The following is a 25125-nucleotide window of genomic DNA, read 5'->3' on the forward strand; positions in this document are numbered from 1 at the left end:
TTTACAGATAATTGGGAATGGAATGGAACTCATTCAATGAGCCCAACTGGAACTCCACAGAAATCAGCAATTAATGAGTATATATTTAAAACAGTCTCACTTAGAGGCAGTAAGGATGGATGGATGGATGGATGGATGGATGGATGGATGGATGGATGGATGGATGGATGGATGGGGTGGCAGCAGGTACATTCTGGCACATGGGGTGAAAATACCTTAGACTATCCAAATCTGGCCCCAGCTTTTTCTGGCATAGGGAAAAGCTTGATCTCCCAACCTAAAGCCTAGGAACTAACTTTCTCGGGTGTTGTGGTTTCTGCATAGACCTGACCTAGCTCTGATCACAGCTCTCAGTTAACTCAATCAACAAGTCTCTATTGACTTATAGGAGCACATGTCACACAAGGAGCGGCTGAGGGAACTGGGGTTGTTTAGTCTAGAGAAGAGGAGGCTGAGAGGAGACCTCATTGCCCTCTACAACTCCCTGAAAGGAGGTTGCAGAGAGCTGGGGATGAGTCTCTTTAACCAAGGAACAAGTGATAGGACAAGAGGTAATGGCCTCAAATTATGCCAGGGAAGGTTTAGACTGGATATTAGGAAGCATTTCTTTACAGAATGGGTGGTTAGGCATTGGAATGGGCTGCCCAGGGAGGTGGTGGAGTCCCCATCCCTGAAGGTGTTTAAGAGTAAAGTTGACTTAGCGCTGAGGGATATGGTGTAGTTGGGAACTGTCAGTGTTAGGTCAATGGTTGGACTAGATGATCTTCAAGGTCTTTTCCAACCTAGACAATTCTGTGATTCTGTGATTCTGTGACTTTCAAATAGCGGAAGAACCAGATCCCCATCTGAATTTTGGAGTGGTGTTCCTCTTTTTGTATTAGGGATATAACTTAACTAGTGGTCGAGATGGGCCAGAACATGCCAGAGTGGAACACAGGACTCTGCTCAGACTACTAAAATCACAGCAGGTTTTGAAGAAGGGGCTGTTCAGTTGTACCTCAAGTGTTGCATTCCCTCTCCCAGGACCTCTATCATCCATGATGGCTGATGGCTAGTTCTTCTCACCTCCCCATGGTCAAATCTGGGGGCTACCACTTCTTGACTGTTTGCTTCTAAGTATAGCAGCACATCCCTGTCAAAAAAAGACTCTCCATTTCCATTTTGACTTTTTCCCTTTCAGTCTACATAGATATATATGCATTTTTTCACTTAAATTCTTTCTGCTTCTTTCTTTATTATCAAATAATAAACTATAGAGATGTATGGGTTGCAGTCCATATGGCACATACAATAAAGTTGTTCTGAGTGGCACTGTGGGCTAATCACTTCCCAAATATTCTCCACTCATGACGAGCAAAGGCAGCTCTGCCTGTATTCTTAGCAAATCTTTCCTTGCTTTTATTGGCAATGCTTCTGTTTTGGCAGCAACCTGTCAAGTTTAGAGTTGGCAACCACAGTCTTTTTCGCATTCTCAGATGAAACGTAGGCAACATGTTTTCTATGAAAACACCCTTCCTACTCATCATTAGTGCTTCCAACATTATTGTTCTTGGTAGAGAAAGCAAACATTGGTAGCTTTCCCTCTCCCACCACTATAACTTAAACGGAACAGGGCTGAACTGACGTCGAGTTTTTGACTAGGAAAAAATGTCCAGTGAAGAAATAACAAAGTCCCTCTTGGCAAGCCCAGAATGGCTGAGTCTGTTACACAAGTGGATGTCAAAGTTAAGAGTTGTAAGTTGGTTTTGAATGAGCTGGTAGATCCACACTGTGCCATGCAGAGATACTTGAGTCAGGGTACTGGAAATGTTACAGTGTGTTGATACAGAGAAATGTCCACTTTCCTTGCAAATTATTTACTTATAACAACATATGATGATTTCTGAACCCTGCCTAAGAATCCTGCTTGCCCAGACTGTTTGGTGGATTCAGTGTAGCTTACCCAGATAGTTTGAGGACTGGCTATCATAAAAAGTAGCAGGTAGCCCTGGGGTATGAATTAAAAAGACAACTCACTGATAGCAGACTCAAAGCCCTCAATGGGCACTTAGGCAAACTTAAACTTGAACAAAAGGACTCAGAGATGCTATCTAGGGAGGATGATCTCGCCGATTTAGGAAGAAGACACCTGGACTTTGCTTCACAGTGCATGCCCTGGAAAAAGCGGACACCGTGAGGAGGACCACATACTTCTCCCCTTGACCATCAAAGAAATGATTATAATAATCACGCCTATCCCCTGAACTAATTGTAATAACCCGGCCTTTCCTCATGAATATGTATGCTTTGGTGTAATAAATATTTGGCTACTTGCCAGAGATGGTGTGCAAGCTTTGTGGAGAAATCCCGTTGCACCCCGGCCGGAATAAACATACCTGCTTTATAACTCTCTCCGAGTTGTAGAGTTTGTTTCTGCGCGTCAATTTTGGCGACCCAGGTGGGACCCTCTCTGCCCGGCTGCGAGCGGTTGAGAGGTGGACATTCTAGGTGCACCCCGAGGTTCCTTTCTCGGAGAACCTCCCTCGCTCTCTCGATCTCGGCAGAGGCAGACAAGGACCATCCGTCAGCGGACCAGGTATGTTGAAAAAGGGGGGGATCTGGAAGTCGTGAGGAGACATCCTACGCGAGGTAAAGAGCCTTGGTGCTCGCATCCCCAAGTGGTGGTGGGCCCGTGGGTGGCAGGGTGGTTTTGACCCTCTGACCACATTGGTATCCTAGGTCGACTTGGGTACTCCCAGTACGGGGTTACGGGAGTGGTGTGGCATTGCCGTGTTGCCATCAAATATAAAATCTGGTACCATTTACAATAATTTAGTCGGTATCGATTAGGTGTGGATCTGTGGTGAATGATAAATGGCAAAATGGCTCATGGTTTACGATTTATGCTGGGAAACGCGACCTTGGCAACTGTTATAATTAGTGTTTTGATGCTTGTAGTATTTGTTATTTTATGTTGTGTGAGTAATATGTGTAAGAGGCCTCTTCGTGTGATTGTGTGATTGTTTTGCATGTGTGAGACGCAGCCCAGCTGCAAAGCGAGTGCGGAGTTCTGATCCACAGTTCCGTTATCCCGTGAGGGAAGCGGTCAGAGACAAACAAAGCGCATGGCAGAGTCTGTAATGGTGTTAACTGAACCTATTGTCAACTACTGTTCTCCTATACATGGGTGTCGGGATTTTTTCATGTAACCCAATCTTTGTTATTGAGTGTTTTACTTGTGACAATTACATTTGGGTTGGGTTTAGGAACGATTTTTTTATTGTGAAAATTGTAAGAAGTGGTCAGATTGGGATAGAATAGAGCGCTTGGGAGAGCTCATACAAGTAATTTGTGGAAATTTAGATAGTGTAAAGAATCAGTAAAAGAATTCTTTAATGGAGGTCTGAGACTGTATGGACAGGACAAGTTAACATTCCTTAGTACAGAGCACGTCCTAGTGCCTGCCCGCTGTGTCATCGGTGCTGCTTGCTTGTTTGTTTGCTCGGTATCTCCTTTAACGAGGAGGCAGTAATTCTATGTTAATTGTTGTTTGGAGTTAGGGTGCATACGCTGTGGTAAGAGTGTACCTTTGTACCATTTGCCCGAGTGAGATATTATTTTAAGTGTTTCTTTGGTAAGATAGACGAGATGGGAAGTGGCCAGAGTGGGGGAATAGTTAGAAAGAGTCCCCTAGGCTGTACTCTAACACAATGGAAAAAGATAGGGGGACCTCCAAGTGGAAGCATGAACAAAAAGACCCTGATAAAATATTGCAACCAGTGGTGGCCCCTATATAAATTGGATGAAGGGGAGAAATGGGCCCTAAACGGGACTTTGAATTACAACACCCTGCTACAACTTATGCTGTTTTTAAGGAGGGAAGGGAAGTGGGATGAGTCTCCTATGCAGACATGTTTTTCACCCTCCAAAACCATCCTGAATATCAGATAGACTGTGGCCTGGCACCCCCACAAGATCCACTAGTGCTGGCACCGGAGAAGGAAAATAAGAAGGAAGGGAAAGGGAAGTTGAAAAGTTCATCATGCAGTATAGGACAGAGATGCACAAAACTGGGGAAAGAGAAAGGGTTTGAAATAAAGGATTTACCAGAGTAGTATAAACCACCGGTAAGAAGCCGGCAGGAGGAGAGTGAAAGTTCGGAGGAGCCAGAGCCAGGCTCCCCACCTCACAGCCCCATATCCTCTCACACTCGGAGACAGGAGAAACGAATGGTCTTGCAGGCTCCTTTGAGAGAGGCTGTGGGGCCAGATGGGGGCCCTGTCAGAGTAACAGTCCCATTCACTTCCTTTGATCTTGAAACTTGGAAAAGTGTAGCAAAGGGGTATCGAAATGACCCTGTCGGGGTGACCAAGCATTTTCAGTTTCTAATAAAACAACATGATCCTGATTGGAGTGATATACATTATTGGCTCACATGACAGAAACTGAAAAACAATTAATATTAAAAACAGCCCAGGATCTGGCTACTGATCACCTCAAAAGTACAGGAGGAGATATAAAAGATCACTTCCCCTTACAGGACCCACACTGGGACCCTAACAAGGGAGCCCACATTGAATTGCTAAAAGCATATAGGGATTGGATTGTAAGGGGCATGGAGCGGGCTATACCGAAAGCAATTAATTGGTCGACTCTATATGCTGTTTGGTAGGGACCCAAAGATACTCCATCAGAATTCCTGGATAAACTGCAGGATACTATGAGGCTGCACATACCCTTAGATCCAGGATCGGAAGTGGGAATGCAACAGCTAGTGTCATTATTTATAGGACAATCAGCAGGTGACATTTGAAAGAAGCTGCAGAAGCTGAGAGCACCAAAGAATAGGAATTTGGAGACTTTGTTAGACGAAGCATGGAGAGTATACAGTAATAGGGAGGAGGAGGACTGAAGGAAAGAAAAGCGGGCTTTAGTAGCAGCACTACAGGAAAATAGAGGATTTAAGAATGTGGGAGCCAAGCGGCCTTTAGGAAGGGACCAGTGTGCATGGTGTAAGCAGCGGGGACATTGGCAAAACGGGTGTCATGAGAAGTGGAAAGGAAAAGGGAGGGTACAAGCCCATGTCAAGGATGATTGATTGGAACCTGGGGAGTCTACCCTAGCGGATCCACTGGTTGTAATAAGCACAATATAGAGTTTTTAGTTGATACTGGAGCAACATTTTCGGTTTTAAATGAAGCCTTAACACCTTTAGATGATGACTTTGTAACGGTAAGGGGAGCTACTGGCCAAAGTGAAAAGGCGTATTTTCTGAAGCCTCTAAAATTTGAATTAGGAAAACAATTAGGAGTACACAAATTTTTATACATGCCAAATTCGCCGAAACCTTTATTGGGGTGAGACTTATTAGAGCAATTAAAGGCAGAAATCAAATTCGAAAAAGGAAAAATGGAAATTAGAGTTGGGGATAAACAGTTGGTTGAAATTCTGAGCTTAGCCCTCATAAACACTCCAATTAGAAAGGAGATTCCTGAGGAAGTACGGGACCAAGTACATCCGATGGTATGGGCCTCAGAGATACCGGAAAGGCAAAAACCGCCTCCCCTATAGTAATCAAACTAAGGCAGGGAACAAAGCCCGTGAGAATTAAGCAATATCCTCTTAAAATAGAGGACAGAAAGGGAATTCAACCAATAATTGACCGGTTTATTAAATCTGGATTACTGAAGGAGTGTGAATCAGAATATAACACTCCTATTTTACCAGTCAAAAAGTCAGACAGTAATTATCGAATAGTACAAGATCTCAGGGCTATCAACAAATTTGTTGAGGATCTGCATCCTGTTGTAGCAAACCCATATACACTATTGACCAAACTAGTACCTGAATTAGCCTGGTTTACCGTGCTAGACCTAAAAGACGCCTTCTTTTGCTTGCCTCTGAGCTCAGAAAGTCAATTATTGTTTGCATTTGAATGGGAAAACCCAGAATCCGGAAGAAAGACACAATTAACATGGACTGTATTACCCCAGGGATTTAAAAACAGCCCTACTCTCTTTGGAAACCAGCTGGCCGAAGACCTGGAACAGTGGGAACAACCACATGGAAAGGGAGAAGTCCTGCAGTATGTGGATGACTTATTAATAGCCACAGAGACTAAAGAACTGTGCATAATATGGACGATTAGTTTGCTGAATTTTTTTAGGACTTAATGGCTATCGAGTCTCTCCACAGAAAGCCCAGGTCTCTCAGCAGCAAGTAACTTACCTTGGATATGAGGTCATGGCTGGTCAACAAGCCCTAGGGACTGCAAGGAAGGAGGCCATTTGTCAGACCCCTTGACCACAGACAGCTAAAGAGCTCCGCACGTTCCTAGGAATGACCGGATGGTGTCGCCTGTGGATATATAACTACAGACACATAGTAAAACCCCTTTATGAACTATTAAAATCAAATCCGAAAACCCTCACTTGGAATGGAGAGGCAGACAGAGCATTCCATCAGCTGAAAAGGAAGCTGATGGATGCCCCTGCTTTGGGTTTACCAGACATGACGAAGCCTTTCTGGTTATTCTCTCACGAGAAACAGGGAATAGCCCTAGTCCTAGCCCAAAATTTGGGACCAGATAGAAGACCAGTAGCATACTTCTCTAAACAACTTGATGAAGTAAGCAAAGGATGGCCTAGTTGCTTAAGAGCAGTAGCAGCAGTAGTTTTAAATATCCAGGAAGCACGGAAATTCACACTAGGCCAGAAAATCACAGTACTAGTATCCCACATGGTGTCTGCAGTACTAGACATGAAAGGAGGACACTGGCTTTCACCCCAAAGGTACCTGAAATACCAAGCTCTCCTAGTGGAACAGGATGATATAAAAATAGACGTTACTAATATTGTCAACCCACCTTCTTTCCTCAGTGGGACCACAGGAGAACCTGTGACACACGACTGCCTGGAAACGATTGAAGCAGTCTATTCCAGCCGGCCAGACCTCAAAGAGGAGCCATTAGAGGAAGCTGATGAATCCTGGTATACAGATGGGAGCAGTTTCGTCCGACAAGGTATCCGCAAGGCAGGATATGCGATAACCACCGAAGATCAGGTAATAGAATCTAAAGCCCTTCCTCCAAATACCTCAGCCCAAAAGGCAGAAATAATAGCTCTAACTCGGGCACTGGAAATGGCCAAGGGCATGAAAATCAATATATGGACGGACTCTAAATATGCTTTCGGAGTGGTCCATGCCCATGGGGCAGTATGGAAAGAGAGAGGACTCTTGTCTGCACAAGGAAAACATATAAAGCATGCTAAGCAAATCCTCAAACTCCTGGAAGCGGTGCAACTACCTGAAAAGGTGGCCGTAATGCATTGTAAGGCTCACCAAAAAGGAAACTCCACCCATGAACTCGGCAACGCTATGGCAGATCGTGAGGCTAAAAGAGTGGCTGAAGAAGGTTAGGTAGAAGTGCAGTCTTTGGTCCCAGATGGTAAAATACAAATTGATGGTGAACCTCAATATTCTAGGGAGGATCAAAAACTTATTGAAGATTTAGGTGGGATGAGAGAAAAGGGCAGGTGGGCAAAGACTCCTCAAGGTAAAATAATAGTACCATTTGCATTATTATGGGCCATAGTTATGGCTGAACACAGAAAATCCCATTCGGGTGTAGAGGCCTTATATAAGTATCTAAATCAACGTACAGTTGCCCGAAATCTGTATACTACCATCAAGCAGGTGACACAGCAATGCGAAATCTGTTTACAAAATAATCCTAAAACAGGACTGAAGACTCAACCCGGGCGGATAGGGAAAGGAAATTACCCAGGACAACAATGGCAGATTGATTTTTCGGAACTCCCAAGAAAAGGGGGGTTTTGGTACCTTCTGGTCCTAACAGATACCTTTTCTGGGTGGCCAGAAGCATTCCCTTGCCAAACCAATAAAGCTAGGGAAATAACTAAAGCATTGTTACAAGAAATAATACCAAGGTTTGGGGTTCCAGCAACAATTTCATCAGATCGGGGATCACATTTTGTGGCAAAAATTGTCCAGCGGGTTAGTAAACTTCTAGGAATAGACTGGCAATTACATACTCCATATAGTCCACAAGCAAGTGGTCAAGTAGAGAAGATGAATCATTTAATTAAATTACAAATAGTAAAACTAGGTCAGGAGGCTGGATTGCCTTCGCCCCAATCATTGTCTTTAGCACTTCTGAGAATCAGAACCAAACTCAGAACTAAGGAGGGATTAAGTCCTTTTGAAATAGTATACGGGAGAGCATATATGATACAGGCGGGGACATCAACTCAGATTGGGAATGAAATATTAACTGATTATGTTATAAACCTACAAAAGCAGTTGCGGGAAATAGAGAAAGTGGTCCTAGGGACCAGAGATCGAGGTCTGGATGGGCCTGTACACAACATTAAACCTGGTGATTAGATATGTATCAGATCTTTTTCAGATTCACCTCTGGAACCAAAGTGGGAGGGTCCATTCCAGGTGTTGTTAACGTCCCATACAGCAATCAAGATTAAAGAACGATCATCGTGGATACATCACACTCAAGTCAAAGGAGCCCCAAAACAGCAATGGGAATCAAAATTGACTGGACCCCTAAGACTCCAAATCCAACGAAAGGATGGACACTGATTATCAACATGACTGAACTATGGGTAGAGACCGTAGGTGCATGGGATCAAAACTCTTATCTGAAAATGACTCAAACAATCGCCGAAAGTTTTAACCTCTCTGATTGTTGGGTATGCACTGCTCTCCCCAGAGGAAATTTAGAGACTCCACTCCTTGGAATTCCAGTGTCTTATAACAAATGGAGTTGGCCCCATGATAGCTTAAATAATTCCACTTTGCCCACAGGGGATAACATAATCTGGAACTTGGGTACTAGTTGTGGCCCTGACCAACAGGAGAGGCAATTACCCTCAGGGGAAACCATGTGTTGGGGTTCCCAGAGCCCACTGCCTCCTGAGGAATCAGTCCCCAATCATTCTTGTGGGAACAAAAATGGCTATCCACTTAAATTTGATTTGCAAATATTGGAAAAGCCAACCATCATCAGACGAAATAATAAGACTTGCCCTGAAGTTTGGAAGATTTCCTTTAGAAAATATAACCAAATGTGAAATAAGAGAAACCCTCCATGCCACCCTTAACAGCACTTGTCCACCAGCTATACTGAAAGGACCATGGTTCAACTATTCTTATGACTGTATCCCTGATGGTCACTGGTGGTTGTGTGGGGATGGAAGGGCAAGGAAATCTCTGCCTAAATATTGGGACGGGGATTGCACTCTGGGATATGTCATTCCCCAGGACAAAATATATAACCACTCACATCCCCCACCTGGATTTATACAGACCCCTTGGCGGAAGGTGTGTAGGGTTCTAGAAAACCCTCTTATAAAAAGACCGACAGCTTATCATAGTTTTGTAAGATGGTTCTTTCCTCAATTAGGAGTCAGTGAATTAGAAAAGGCCATAGTAAATATTTCAGCCACAATGGAAAAAAATAGTAAATTCCACTGTGGATGCCATCCAGGGGCTACAAGTACAAATTTCCTCACTTAGTAAAGTAGTCTTACAAAATCGTATGGTTTTAGATTTAATAACAGCTAAAGAGGGAGGAGTATGTTTGATAATAAATCAAAGTTGCTGCTCATACATCAACCAAGGTAAAAGAATTGAAACAGATATGACCCAAATATGGCAGCAGTCAAAAATACTACACCAAATAACTCAGGACAATACATCATCAGGATTTATAAACCTATGGGAGAAACTCACATCTTGGCTACCAGACCTAACATGGTTAAAACAGCTCTTTATAGCCTGTGTCTTAATAATTATTCTAGGAATATTGATATGTTGCATGCTACAGTGTTTTATGTGGATATGCAAGTATACTAGCAACCATTATGAGGATTGGAAAAGACATCAGCTACACAAAAAGGTGGAGAGTGGTGCATACTTTGCCAAAACCCTTAAAGGGAATGGCATGATATAGCAAAAGAATTTGCAGAGGTGAAAGAAAAGGGGGGAATAGATACAGAGAAATGTCCACTTTCCTTGCAAATTATTTACTTATAACAACATATGATGATTTCTGAACGTTGCCTAAGAATCCTGCTTGCCCAGACTGTTTTGTGGATTCAGTGTAGCTTACCCAGATAGTCTGGGGACTGGCTATCATAAAAAGTAGCAGGTAGCCCTGGGGTATGAATTAAAAAGACAACTCACTGATAGCAGACTCAAAGCCCTCAATGGGCACTCACTCAAAGCCCTCAATGGGCACTTAGGCAAACTTAAACTTGAACAAAAGGACTCAGAGATGCTATCTAGGGAGGATGATCTCGCAGATTTAGGAAGAAGACACCTGGACTTTGCTTCACAGCACATGCCCTGGAAAAAGCAGACACCGTGAGGAGGACCATATACTTCTCCCCTTGACCATCAAAGAAATGATTATAATAATCACGCCTATCCCCTGAACTAATTGTAATAACCCAGCCTTTCCTAATGAATATGTATGCTTTGGTGTAATAAATATTTGGCTACTTGCCAGAGACGGTGTGCAAGCTTTGTGGAGAAATCCCATTGCACCCCGGCTGGAATAAACATACCTGCTTTATAACTCTCTCCGAGTTGTAGAGTTTGTTTTTGCACGTCAGTGTTAGCATCACTTCACTATGCTCCGTTCCTGTCCGATGGATCTCTTTCAGCTCCACAAACTGGTCCTTAGAAACACATTACACAGCAAGCAAAGCAAGTCAAGTCCAAGAAGCCGGTTTCTTTCTCCCCTCAGTGTAAAAACTGTGGCATGCATTTGAGGCATCAACCGGATCAGGATTCTCTTTGCTTGAGCAACCCCTACAATCCCTGTTTAAAATCCTTCTGGCTTCCTGTACATCTCAACAATTTTTTAAAATCCATATCCCTGTAGAAACTTTATTTCATTCTCCTAGATCACTGTTGTCCTACTGTGTCCACCCTCATTGGGAGTTTTCTACCACTGGCCCCCTCCCTGCAGGAAGGTTGCCAGTCCACAGCATGCTATGCTCTGGTCCTTTGTCATCAAATATTGTATCTGTTTCTCTGTTCACTGCTCTCTCTCACTTTGCAACAAGACCAGGGATAGTAGCAGTCCACTTCATGGCTACATGTGGAAAAAAACATCTTCCAGTACTGTTGCTGACTCCCTGTGCATCTCATAAATCTTATGAAACCAGTTTAGCTCATGGCCGCCATTTCCCTAAGCTTCCTACACCGATTTCTGAATTCTTGCTCCACTCTACCTCTTGGGAGATCTGGTAATCTAGGGTGGAATTCAGTTCACAGTATCCACATACGAGGATTTAAAAAAAAAAACTGCGAGGCAGTGAGGAAGTTATTCTCTCCTGAGAAGCTTGGAGCCCTTTCTCTTGCTCACACTGGGGTTAGGATGGATATCCCAGTCCCAGTGAAGAGTAACACAGCTGTTCACACTTGTGCTTCCTTTATCCCTCCTAATAGAGCCTCTGCCCTCTCGACACAACTCACTTCAGTGGCTGTGATCATTAAAGGCGTTGGAAATAGGGTCTGAGACTTATGCAAACTCCTGCCTCAGGTGCCATGACCAATGAACCGATCAAAAATGCCAGTTCCTCTTAGAATACCATCCCTGAATTCATACCCGACGGCAGATCTGTCACACAGTAGCCAAACATGTTAATACAGCTGAAGCCTTTAGGTGCACTTGTACCCTCAAAACTCAGTGGAGTTGCTGTCATCCTCCAACTGTTCAGTGGCCTAGATGAAATTAGTTAGAAGTCTAAATGCAGCTGCTAATAAAGATACTGTCTTTCTGCCTCAGAAAAAGCACCAGCTCCCTTTGCTACCAGATGTCCTCTTTGGCAGTTTGAGTCATTGAGGAGCTAAGTGATGAAGAATGAACCTGGTCTCCAAGAGGAGGCCTCAGGCCCTGAGTGGCAGTAGTGGAAACAGCAGAAGGGAAGTTTTCTATTGCTGCTGCCTACTGGGGCTTGGCATTGATGTCTGTTCCTACTAATGTTGCTTGTCACCAGAATCCAATAGAGCCGCTTGTGTGAACTGTCTCCTGCTCGGGAAACATCTTCCCTTGGCTCCACACAGGTCTCCTGGAGACAGTTCTGGGGGTGGATGGGCAGAGCAATTCCAGGAAGAACTGCAGGGTCTGGGGCCAGCTGACAAGTACAGCATGTGGATTTCCAGACTTTTGGGGAGAGGAATGTGTATCCTACCTTCTCTGCCCACCTGCTTGCTGCTATCAGAAGGACTGTGACACTGAACTCGGTTGGATGGACTATTCTCACAATCTAGTACTCCTAGAAGGAGGAAATGGAGCAGGAGCACTGCATGCTATCTTCACTGAGAAGCCTGTCGATATGAAGGCTATGTGTAGCTTGAATCCAGCACCATCACCACCACCTTTGGCACCAAAGTCCTCTCCAGCTTCATTTCATTTCATTTATAGCAACAGTCCTAAATCAGATTGCTCCAAACGGCCAGCTCTGGTCTGAGCAAAGTGATTTGGGAGCTGGTCACAGAAAATCACACATCTGAGAACCTTTTATGCACTTTCTCCCTGCATTTCCAGCTCAGGAGCTTTCCCCAGGAAGTTTTCCCTCTGTGCACTGTCCCAGAAGAATAGTGGGAGATCTAACAGTGCCTGTCAAACGTTATAAAACTACAAGTGGCATGGAGAATGTAAACTGTCCTCCACTTCCCCAAATGAAGAACATGGCATTGGCAGGTGGCAGGTCCTGGGATAACAAGAGAAGATCCCTCTTTCACAGAACATGCAGTTGTACAGTGAAATCCTTGCCACAGGACACAGTGAACAGAAGACTTGGCAGGACTTCTGAAGGGGATTGGACAATAGAAGAAAACTTGTCCAGACCTACTAAGCATAAAGGCATCAGCTGCAGCTGAACCAGCCACACATTGCAAGAAGACTGTGAAAGGGGGCTGGGAAGTCTTGGGGTATGCTTTCCCTCTTCCCTTGATATTGGCAACCGGTCAGTGCTGCAGACAGTACTGATCTTTGGTCACACCCAGTAAGCCACTTTTATATGAAGTGCATACTAATGATACCTGGTAAGGGTTAACGGGAGTAGGCAGGTCCTAGAATGAGCTCATTTCAAGTCGGGTAGAGTATGCCTTCCCTGTGACCATAAGGCATTCATGGGAACAGAAGTGCAGGCATTCATGGCTCTGGATTGAGGGGCACATCCAAACCCGCTCTCATGGAGTTATGTAAGAATTTTTACAGAAATCCACCCAGAACAGCAATGGTAAGTTTCGGAGAGACCATCCACACTTTCAACAGACCTACAGAGAACAGAATCTGGCCTGGAATGTGTGCAGCAGTCACCAAGTTTGTTCAGGGAATCACCCACAAATTTCCCAGGATAAAAATATTAGTGGAATTAAGATCTCCCTCTCCTCTATCATACAAATCCAGAAAGATCAGAAATTTGGTTGCTTCTTGCTAACCATACTTTGAATTCCTCTAGAATGCATTTTACCAGAAAAGCATGTATTTTTAATGCAGACCCACCCTTCTCCTTTTGGATAACAACGGTGATTCTCAGACTTCAGCATTGTCCGGATTTTCTAAAAAGTCTCTGAATTTGACGCACAAGACTTGGATTCTACCATTTCAGTTTTCTGGAAGGATTTCTCCCATTCAGACTAAGTTAACTCAAGACAAATTTGCTTCTGTGCTATAGTCCAGAGGCTTAAATAGGTATAAAAACATCACATGCATTTACCACCAGGAATTCAACTATGTCATTTAGATTTGGAATAGCCACATTCTGCCCCTTGCCCAGGTTTTGTCATCATAAACAAATTTTGCAGGTATTTTGTACCTGTTACGGCAATTTAATACTCCCCAGCAGTCTGGAAAATGTGACCATCATGGCCAAGTGACCAATAATATGCTGGTAAGCTTGGTACGTAGCATTGCCATGTCGAGTAAGTTGATCCTTTATAGAGCTGCTGCTTCTCTCACCTCTGGTAGAAATATGTTCTTTGGCTTTTGTTGTGTATTATAGCTCCATGCCTGTACAGTGTGGTACAGTGATGGGCACAGCAACTGATAGTAATAGCAATTAAGAACTAGATCTTTACAAGTCTGAACAGCAAATTTGTGTATCTTTTGCCAGAAACGTCTGATGAGACTGCCTGCATATTTTGACAAAGATTAATCCAGGCTACAGAATTCAAGCCCAGATTTCAGACATGCCTGCGCGGACGTATTAAAATAGCATATTTAAGGAGCAAGATGTGCAAGTTGTTGCAATGCCCTATGTGACTCCTGCTTCAGGAGACACGTCAAGACGACTGATGCTTGACTGTGTGAGTGGTTTGGAACTGGCACTCATATGGCCACACAACTAGTTTGCAGCCATTAACTAAAACGCCCGGTGAACCGGCATTCCTCCTCGCTCCCCACCGCGTTTCCCTAAATTCAGGGCCAAATTCTCGCACGTGCAGAAAAGGTGCCGGGTGAGGGAGAAAACCGACCCCAGCGCTACGGGGAGATTTACACCTGCAACCACCCTCCCGACCGCCACAAGGCCGAGGTCGGCAGCGGCCCTGGCCCTGCTGCCAGCGGGGAGCACCCGGCCCAGGCCCCGGCCCAGGCCCCAGCCCAGGCCCCGGCGGCGCTCGGCCGCTCCCTGCTGGTCCCGGCCGGCGCCGCAGGCACTCTTTGTTCCGAGGGCGGAGGGAACCACACACTGCTATTGATTTATTTATGTTTGTTTTTTTCCCCGTCCTGAAAGGTGATTTTAGGCATCTTCCTCGTGCCTCTGCGCGGCGCTTGTGCTGGTGGAAGGCCTGTGCCCTCCCGCGTTTGTTCCATCTGCGTCGGGCAAGCCCTGGGGCTTGGAGGGAGCCTCGCCCCCACCTCAGCTCTGGGGCACGCTTTGCTTTCCTCCCACCCAGTTCTTTTTCCAGAAGTGCGAATGGCTGAGGGTGCTGAGCAGGAGCATGAGAATCTGTGCCCTGTACAAAAAAAGGACACAAATCCTGCCCAGCTGAGTTGCAAAACCCTGTTCTTGAGCCGGTCTTAGGAATTACTTCAATGGTTATGTTCAACTTTGGCATCTGGGTGATTTAAGCTTACATTAAAGCTGGTTTTATCTGCGTAATAAGAGACAGGTGAGACTGAAGTGTTTTGAACCCAGAAGTTCCTTCCCAGACTCGCCAAACCACTACTAACGTTCAGACTGTGAGCGGTGGGACAGCCAGCCTTGGTACAGATCTGACCTTCTCCAAAATTCAGATGTAGCCATATTGTTTCTTTGTACAACTGTTATAGATTAATTGTAATCTAATGGGAAATGACCACTTCTCAATTTTTAGTGGTCAATAAAATTTTTATTAGCAAGCTGCGAGTGAGCAAAACAGCGCTGAGTGGACCAGGAGTCTCTGCTCTACAGGACACACACCTTAGACGACAGAACCAAGTCCCTTTATAGTGTTGTCTTCATCCATATTCATGATGGGCGTACCCTGAGGGGTCTGCAAAGTTGTAAACAAGTTTTCCTGGGCTTTTCTTGGGTTCTTCCATTTATGGGGGATGATTCAGCACAGGTGTTTTTGCAGTCATAAGTCTGGCTACACCATAGTCTAGTCATAACATTGTCTGGACATAACACTGTCTGGCTTGAAGGTGGGGGCCATTTTAGCTCCCATCTAACAACTGATTTTAACAATAGAAACTATGTACATACATCTTATTTCTTATTTCTTTTTAAACCTGAGGTTGCATAGAAAGTGCAAAAAAATTTAGAAATTCTATACATAAGAGAATTACAAAACTGTTCGGCCACAACATAGTTTAGTTACAACACAATCTGGTATTAACAGAGTCTCTCTTTATGCTTAGTTTACTTAACAAGATGTCCTGACCACAACTTCTTTTTCCCCTTGAGATTTGAATAACAAATACCATATATGTTTTATTACACAACCAGCTGAACGTTTTGACCCCAGCTGGATGTCCATCCTGTTGCAGTGGGTTGCAGGTTGTCCTGAACCAAGGGACAGCTGAGACCTCCAGGCTTCCTGAGGTCCTTAGCACATAGGGAGTGAAGCATCTTTCCTGCTGTCAGGGCACTGTAACATCAGCTATCACACAGTCTGCGCTTTCTCATCCAGGATACAGAATCACACAGAGTCACAGAATTATCTAGGTTGGAAAAGACAGTGAAGATCCTCCAGTCCAACCATTAACCTCACACTGACCGTTCTCAACTCCACCAGATCCCTCAGCGCTATGTCGACCCTACTCTTGAACCTCTCCAGGGATGGGGACTCCCCCCCTGCCCTGGGCAGCCCATTCCAACGCCCAACAACCCCTTCTGGAAAGAAATACTTCCTAAGAGCCAGTCTGACCCTGCCCTGGCACAGCTTTAGGCCATTCCCTCTTGTCTTACTGCTTGTTGCTTCATTAAAGAGACTCATCCCCAACTCTCTGCATCCTCCTTTCAGCTATGTAACAGCCCCAGCCATCGCCTCTGCTGGAGAAAACACCACATAGTCCAAATCCACTCCATTTGAAAGCCTTCCTCAGGACCTCTCTCCACCTGAGTGCCTGTGGAAATCTGCCAGTACATATTAGCTGTAACGAGCAGTTCAGTGCCAGCATATTTATCTCATTTGTAGTGTACCATTTACCTCAGTAGCAAAACCCATCGTCTCCGTGTTTTCTGCATCCAGCTAACTTGTGTATTCATTTGCATTCACATTCCTGCCTCCCTGTCTCACTGTCCCTCACTGCTCTCATTGACTCATGTCTCGCACCAGACTGTAAATTTCTGAAGCAACAATCAAGGCGAGAAAATAAAAACTGGTACTCTGGATGGCTGAGAGATCCTTCTGACTGTAGGTGTCCAGGAGCTGCAGGGCAAAGCCAGCTCTTTCTCTGCGATGCTCTGCTGGGTAAGGGGTTTCGAGTCTTTCTTTTCCCCACATATCAACTGTAATGTCTGAACACAAGGATGACTTGAAACCTCCTGTTTCCTTGGGTAACGGGAAGGACCTGAAATTCTCCTAGCTGCACAAGCTTCAGAAGCGTTCTTTGCTGTGAAACCCTGGTTCTGTGCACTGTCCCTTCCTGCTATTACTGAGTGAGGGTTTTCCCTTGCAGACATCTTTTGTAGATGCTCCTACAGGATCCCAAGATCACTTTGAGAACTACAGCTCTTTGGAGAAACAAAGTCCACAAGACCTTTGTGTCTTGGGAACTCCCCCAAGGTGCAAACCTGTTTGTTGGAGAAATCCCCTACTACTACCTATAGAAAATGCCTGTGTGGCATCCTGATTATTGCCATAATGAGTATCCCCTGCCTCCCATGTCTAGAGCTAGAAATGCAGAATCCCATCACCCATGGATGCTTTCTCTTTCTGTGCAGAAGCTTAAGGTATGTCTACACAGTTCGGTAGATCATAATTCAGACAGCCCTGAGCTCCTGCCAGCCCATATAGCACAGTCTGTGCCAACCCATCAGGTCAGACAAGTAGGGCCTCGTGAGACTTTCCATGTCACTGCCACAGTGCTCTTAAGTCTCCAAACTTCTGCTAATTTTGACTGTGAGCATCTACCTGACACTCAGCAGCACCTGTCTGATGTCTGGCTGTCTTTACACCTTCATTTCTGAAGGGTTCTCCCAAATTATCACACTTCTTTTGCAAGGGCAGGACAGGACCAAAAGCCTTATTTTGCAATTTGGAGCTGCTGTTGAAGAATAAGTTACTGCTGTGATAACCTGCAGTAGCAGTGATCAAGAAATTTAATGGTGGCCAGACATACTGAGCAGAATATCACTAGTGCACTACATGGCACACGTCAGGTGGGAATAGCTGCTGAAATCCATGTAGTTGTCCTTGCTAAGGGATTTTTGCATTTTGAGGGCATTGTGAGGAAGATACCACCTGCCAACTGCTCTCTCTGCCTCCAAATCCAGAGCGCTGTCACTTCTGCCAGACAAACCACCTGTAAATGCTTCCGTGTACTTCTGTGGGGTCTTCAGTAGAGACGCAGTCCACACAAGTCTTCTGTATGCTGGTGATGAGGCCGAGAACGAAGGGTATAAATGTCAAGATTATGAGCACTGCTCCAGCCAGATGATGGCCGCTTGGAAAGAAAAGAGCTTACGAAGAACACGTGGGTTCTCTCAAAGGCAGCGCGACACCATTTGAGAGAACCATTTTGAGATACAAGCACTCACCTTTATGTTCAACATTGTTACCTCTGTCTCAGCCACTGCTGGGAGACCACAACGGCCAATCCTGCCTCTTACGACTACATTGTTTTTCTTTTTTTTTATGACTAAGTTTTTAGTATGTTTAAGCACAAAAGGGTGGTTCATAATCAAGTCAGTCTGAAACCCCTGAAGGTGTTTGTGGTGAAACCAGAGCTCCCACCCCAGGGCACGCACTGCAGGTCATGTCTAAGTGGGGAGAAACCGAGCAGGATCAGGACGGCAGTTACAGGCCAAGAAGCGTGTTGGACACAGATGTGCACCTTGCGACATGACCAACTATCCACTGTCAGCGATACAGGATGTGTGAGGAAGCTCAGATCCTTCTGGAACCTGAACTGCAGCTGGTTTGCAACAGACAACTGTCCATCTAGCAAGGGAGAGGGAATGAGCTTGTAACATCATTCACAGTATAGCCAGAAATTCAGCATCCCCAAGCCTCATCTAAAATTGAAAAGTGCCTCCAAAGGCATTGTTTGTTGCTTTGTTTGCAAAAAGTGCAAACAGCACATCAGAGAAGAAAAAATGCCTTGGTGGATTGTTTGGCTGAACACTTAGTCAGGGTATATTGTAATGAGCCATATGCTAGCTTTGCATAGTATTATGGGGTAAGCCAGCTGCAACGTGCAGCTGATTAGTCTGGTTGGAAAAATCTTCATTTTCCGTAACAGGAGGCCAGCAAAGGCAGGCATTCTGGCAGGTACCATCAACCCCTCTGACTGCTCCTCTCCTCTTGCTGTGGATCAGATGAAGCTAAGGGAGCAAGAGAACCTCTGCTTTATTTTTGTCCTGAAGGAGGGACCCTCCTTTAGCCCTAGGCTTCTTTAATAGTAACTGGTTTTATGAACCAAAACCCTTTTCTGTTCTTATGGAAGAGGTTTCTGCCGCCTCTTCCGGCAGCTGCCATTCTCGTTGCCCCAGTCAGAGCTCAGTCGTTCCCCGCCCAGCATTCAGCTCAGCTGATGTGGTGGAAACCTCCTCTAAATTAAGGGGATGGGAACCTGACGAACTGCGAGATCACAAAAGCGGCTGTGCAGCATGAGAGCAAATGTCCTTTTTGCCCCAAATCCCATCTCCTGCTGTGGCCAAAAGGTGCCTAGGCAGGAGTGTAAGAGGAGAGGGTATTTCCTCCAGATACCAGCTTTGAACAATTTGTCTCTCAGGGACCTTCCGGAGCTGGAGGTGTTTCCTCTCTGCATTAGCTAAACCTCAGTGGACTTTCCTCCTCTGTAGTTGTCGAGCCTTCACTTGAACCTGCCTGATCTTCTGGCATCCACAGCAGCCTGGGCTAAGGAGCTTCATGGCTTACTCACAAGGTCCACTGATGGACGAGCTGAAACCTCCTCCACCAGGAATAGATCTTCTTTAGATCTCAGCTGTGCCAAGTGCTGAATGAACAATTTGCATGGGCACCCTTTGAATGGGTGAGAAATCCCGACCTAGGAGGTGGGAACATCAATAGTTCTTTTAAGGTCTTTTTTCAAACTATTATTGGTTGTGTTTCCAAGGCAAAATTAACAGCTGTGTCAGAATCAACTACAAATGAATACAACAAATCTGGAAACACAATGCCAATGAATCTAAGATTTTTTTTTTTTTTTTTTTTAAATTTAAGAGGAACTTAGCTAAGGGTTATCCCTTTGCACTTACATATATCTAGTGTTTTGAATACTCTGGGTCATCATTACAGACAGACAGAAAGGGAACTATTATGGAACATAATATATGTTCCATAACATACAGAACACATCTGGAGTGATTATTTCAGAAAGGCTGGAAAAGAAGCCATGCAGCTGTCTCAGTCTTGAGGTGCCCATGTGAATTTGATGTGTAAGCCTCTAAAGAGCAACAAACCCATGAAGCAGGAGTAACTGGGGGGGGGGGGTGGGGAAGCAATGTGGGAAAACCTAGGGGATACCATATTTACATCTGAGTAAGAAGACTGAATCACTCTCATTAAAAGAAAAATTCCCCACAGACAGGATTGTTAAGACTATTCTTATTTGACATGGTTATTAATGAGGAGGAGGAGGGAGTAAATTGCACATTAATGATCTTCACAGACAATAATACTCTGTGAAGATGTGAGTGCTCCAGTGAGGAGACATCACTGGCCAACTGGAGTGCAGCCCTAGCATCATGGTGACAAATTGCTGAAACCTCTGAACGTTGCATCCAATCCTTTCCAAAACCACCGGCCTCATGGGGCAGACACATTTCATTGTCAGTGAAAATCAGGAAGATGAAAACGCCTGTTTTCCTCTAAATTCACCCTATGGTCCTTGCAGAATGTGATATGAGGTGACCTGCACGTTTGGCGTTCAGGGTGATGGTTAATGGGTATTTTACTTCAGCCAGGCAGTTCTTCCTCTCCTCCTGCTACACTCCACCTGGGTTCCTTGCTCCATACCCCTGGTCAGCATCCCATAGATACACTCCTGCCAAGTCCCATCCTTCAGGCTGACCCCGAAACAGCCCCCTTTCTGCCAACACTCGGGTTTCCCTGCAAACATCGAAAAGCCAAATCCCTACTAAAATCAGACTTTTTTGGGGGCATGACCAAAATTTGTACGGTTTAGAATAAAGTGGGAATATGAGAGGCTCACTCATAGCTGGGACATGCAAACTACAGAATCATAAAATGGTTGAGGTTGGAAGTGACCTCTGGAGACCATCTAGTCCACCCCCTCTGCTCAAGTAGGGTCAGCTAGAGCAGGTTGTCCAGGGCTGTGCCCAGTTGGGTGTTGAGTATCTACCTCCACAGGTGGACACACCGTAAGCTGTCCAGGCAACATGTTCCAGTGTTTGACCACTCTCACAGTAATAAATTTATTGTATTCAGATTGAGTTTCATGGTTTAATTTGTGCCCATTGCCTCTTGCCTTGTTGGTAGGTACTGCTGAGAAGAGCCTGGGCTCCTTCTCTTTATTCCCTCCCATCAGGTATTTGTGCTGTCCCAGTTTAGGCCCAGAGGGCAACTGAGCACCATGGAGCTATTCACGCACTCCTTCCCCTCAGTGCTGGGAAGGAGAAAAATGCATCAAAAAGGCTCAGGAATGGAGATAAGGACAGAAAGGGGTGGCTCACCCCTTACGGTCACAGGCAAAAGACAGGCTCCTTAGGGGAACACAGACATCACCTTCATTCAAAACACTAACAACGATGACACTTAACAGACAGAATGGGACAGTGAGAAGCGTTACCAAATCTTAAAACACCTCCCCCCACCCCTCCCCTTCTTCTTCCATGGGTGGCAGGGGGAGCCCTGACGTCTCACCACGGGATAGAGGGGGGCTCCATGCTCTGGCGCATCTTCCCCCCTTCCTCCTCCTTCCTTCCACTGACCTCAATGTTTGCAGAGGTGTCCTTTTCGTAACTCCTCCTCACAACTCCAATTCTTCCTCCCAGGTTCCCCTTTTTAAATACATTATCACTGAAGCGCAGCCACCGTTGCCAATTACAGAATCAGAATCACAGAATCATCAAGGTTGGAAAAGACCTTGAAGATCCTCCAGTCCAGCCATTAACCTCACACTGACCATTCCCAACTCCACCAGATCCCTCAGCGCTGGGTCAACCCGACTCTTCAACCCCTTCAGGGACGGGGACTCCCCCCCTGCCCTGGGCAGCCCATTCCAACGCTCAACAACCCCTTCTGGAAAGAAATACTTCCTAATAGCCAGTCTAATTGGCTCGGCCTTGGCCAGTGGTGGGTCCGACTTGGAGCCACAGGACCTTTCAAGAAGCTTCTCACGAGGGTCACCGCTGTAGCCCCCTTCCCCTGCTACCAAAAACCCTGCCACACACACAAACCCAGCACATATGTGCATCAGGAAGTTCTTCCTGGAGCCTTCTCTGCTGCAGGCTGAATGGTCCCAGCTCTTTCAGCCCCTCCTCGCATAACAGATGCTCCAGTCTCTTTGTCATCTTCACGGTCCTCTGTTTGGGAAGCACCTGCACAGGAGGAGACGGCTCCCTGGCAGCTGTTTTCCACAGGCTGTGCTGTACGGACATGCCTAGAGCCAAGCCAGGGTAACCTCAGTAGGGTCCGGACTGGAGGCTGTGGGACTCCGAGGCGTTATCTCAGCAGAGCTGTGGCAGGAGCGGAGCTGGAGCATCATGGAAGGCAGCACTGCATGGAGGTTCATGCAGCAGGGTGCTGTAAAGAAACAGGGAACACAGGAGGGAAAAACTCCCCAGGTGGGAAGTGCTGGGGGGCTGAAGGGAGCACAGTGATTCCCCTAACCCTTCCTCTAACCCTGCTCACCCCAACTCCAGAGCCACAGAGGGGCTGAGAGGTGATGGCGAAGGCTGTGGCCCTCCCCGGCACCAGGCAAACTGGAATAAAGCCGTGGTTGCCAGAGAGCGCGGCCCAACTGCCTGGGAGCGTGGAAAGGGTGCGGGGGAGAGGAATGCAGGGTGTCCTGAGCACCAGGACACCTCCTCTGCATCTCAGCTGAGTAATAAAACGAGACGAGTGTGGTTGGGTGAACACCAGAAAGGTCCTGACATTTCAGAAATCCTTCGCTGTTTTGCCTTTAATCAATCTGTACTAAGCCTCAAAATGTGAAAAGAAGTGCTTAGGGCAAAGGTGAATTTCATATGAAGAGTAAATTGCTTTGATGCTTGTCAGTTTGCCAAGACTTTTACAGCAAGGAAGTGGTGTTATTTCCCAGGCTCCTGGCATGGTCCTAAAGGTCACACCTCACTGCACAACTCTTCCTTTCTCTCCAGCTGTTGTTCATACAATAAAAGCCATAAGCATAAAGACATTGCTGCTGCTTTTTGGTACCACTAGGTAGAAAAGTCTCAACAATCTAAGTTGTTTCATGTTTTTGGAGCTTTATTGTGAAGGTGGAATGAAAATGGACCATGAGAAGCTCATCGCCACTTTGCATCACTACTATTATCTCACACATGCATTTATCTCCCTTCCCTTCCTACTCAGTGGAGTTCACGTTCCTTCACAAACCAGCCTCGTTAATTCTGAGAACTTTTACCACACGTTCACAATGAAGGCTCTCCAAATAAATGGCAACTACTTTTCATAAAACACATTACAACTACAGTTTTATGATGACTGCATTAAATCAAGAACAGCAAGATTTGTCCAGGTCCAGAACTCAACTCTAGTGGCACCTACATAATAGTCTCATGCCATGTTTGTTTTTTTACAACTACCAGCAAGTATGCTATGAAGTATAATAACAGAATATTCCACAGTTGAGGTATATCAGTATTTAGGGGTCCTGCATGAATTTACAGAACTTAAGCAGCATGCACTATGTGGGCAGGGCTTCCCAGACACAGGGCTAACACCGCTCAATGAAGGTGCAAACCCACTGAGCACAGACTCTAACCTACCTGTGCTCTTATGATGAAACTAGATCAGAGCTCAGCTGCTGCGTGGTGAATGCCATAAAACCCAGAACCACCTCGCTAGCATGGACCCAGGGCCAGCGTGCTACCTTGGTCTAACCAAGGGTCCAGAGGCAATGCCTCTTTCCCCCTCCACTTCCAAACAACTACGATCACAGCTGCTGCACCCCATGAGGAACAGCACCCCCCTGCCCAGCACCTACCTCCTCAGTCCTGTGCCCACTCGCTGTAAGCAACCCAGCTGCCCAGGGCATCTCTGCACTGCCTCCCTGACACCCCTCACACACCCTCGCAAAGCCCCTCAAGTCCTCTCACAGACACCCCCCCACCCCACCTCACGCACCCCTCTCACACCCCACCTCACGCACCCCTCAGGGACCCCTCACAGTCCTCTCATACCCCACCTCATGCACCCCTCACAAACCCCCTCACACCCCACCTCACACACCCCGCAGGGACCCCTCACAGTCCTCTCACAACCCCCCTCACGCACCCCTCAAAGTCCTCTCACAAACCCCCTCACAGACCTCTCACACCCCACCTTATGCACCCCTCAGGGACCCCCCGCAGTCCTCTCACACCCCACCTCACGCACCCCACAGGGACCCCTCGCAGTCCTCTCACAACCCCCCTCACACACTCCTCACAGACCCCTCTCTCCCTCCCTCCCTTTCCCCCTCCCACTATTTGAATCGGAAGCTGCGCGTGCGCCAGCGCTCGGAACGGCCCTTGCGTTTCCGCTTCCCCGGCGGGTGCCCGGGAAGGCGGGAGGCTGCGCGCGCGCGTGTCGCCGGGCGGGCGGTGCGCGCCTCCAGCCGCTCTGCTGGCGCCTGCGCCTGGGCGCCGCCTCGCACCTCCCGCCCTTTCCTCCTCCTCCTCCTCCGTGAGGGCCCGGCCGTTGCTCCGCGCCCCGCCCTGCCCCGGGCCGGGGGATGCGCTGCTCGGCGGCCGCTGGTAGGAGCTGCGCGGCGGGTCGGGGAGCGGGATGGAGGTGGAGGAGGCGTTCCCGCTGGTGGGGCAGATGGGGCCCTACCAGGTGTATCTGTGCGTCCTGCTGGCCGTGCTCCTCCAGGTGAGAGGCCGCACGCCCCCCCCCGCTCCCTCCCTCCCGTTTCCCGCCGGTGGGGGAGGCAGTGCCGGGAGGGGGATGTGAGGGTCCTCTCAGGGCGTTGGGTGGGTGTGCCGGCGGCGAGCGCTGCCTGGTGCGAAGGTTGGTGTCGGAGGTCTGCTGCTGGTGGCGGTAGCTGCGCTTCGGCGCTGGGTTTAGCCTGCGGCGGTTTTGCTGCGCTCCTGGGGCAAAGGTGACCTCTGTCCAAAGGCAGAGTGAACTTCTGCGGAGTGAATTTGGGGCAAATCAGTGCCGCGCTGCAGGAGGAGTTACGCCTCACTCGGCCAGCAGATTGGGAGTATGCAGTTTGTCAGGTGAAGGGCCGGCTGAAGTGAAATTAAACTGAGATTTCCATGAGCTAAACTGTCTGACAGTGACTTCTCT

The 25125-nt window shown here is 46.7% G+C and overlaps 2 protein-coding genes and 1 pseudogene across 2 annotated transcripts in view; all 3 read left to right on the top strand.

Annotated features, from left to right (window-relative positions):
* Window positions 1-5713: 5713 nt before the first annotated feature.
* LOC141940063 (uncharacterized) lies at window positions 5714-8580 on the top strand. The gene is made up of 2 exons (XM_074860839.1): window positions 5714-7041; window positions 8397-8580. Exons 1-2 carry the CDS (start codon window positions 6319-6321, stop codon window positions 8478-8480), a joined length of 807 nt encoding a protein of 268 aa, XP_074716940.1. The 5' UTR covers window positions 5714-6318; the 3' UTR covers window positions 8481-8580.
* A 387-nt stretch (window positions 8581-8967) lies between these two features.
* LOC141939974 (endogenous retrovirus group V member 2 Env polyprotein-like) lies at window positions 8968-10321 on the top strand (annotated as a pseudogene).
* Window positions 10322-24588: 14267 nt separating this feature from the next.
* SLC22A15 (solute carrier family 22 member 15) overlaps window positions 24589-25125 on the top strand; it is a 42293-nt gene continuing 41756 nt past the window's right edge. The window contains exon 1 of the mRNA XM_074853234.1: window positions 24589-24705. Within this exon, the coding sequence (XP_074709335.1) occupies window positions 24619-24705 (87 nt within the window). The 5' untranslated portion in view covers window positions 24589-24618. The remainder of the gene's footprint in view (window positions 24706-25125) is intronic.

This window comes from Strix uralensis, chromosome 2, assembly GCF_047716275.1.
Source record: "Strix uralensis isolate ZFMK-TIS-50842 chromosome 2, bStrUra1, whole genome shotgun sequence".
NCBI classification, from domain to species: domain Eukaryota; kingdom Metazoa; phylum Chordata; class Aves; order Strigiformes; family Strigidae; genus Strix; species Strix uralensis.

Excerpts from the sequence above, each read along its gene's own strand:
- LOC141940063 (XM_074860839.1), top strand. The coding sequence starts at position 6,319 with ATGACCGGATGGTGTCGCCTGTGGATATATAACTACAGACACATAGTA. Across the intron at positions 7,042-8,396 it reads CGATAACCACCGAAGATCAG|ATCTTTTTCAGATTCACCTC; the intron begins GTAATAGAATCT and ends GATATGTATCAG.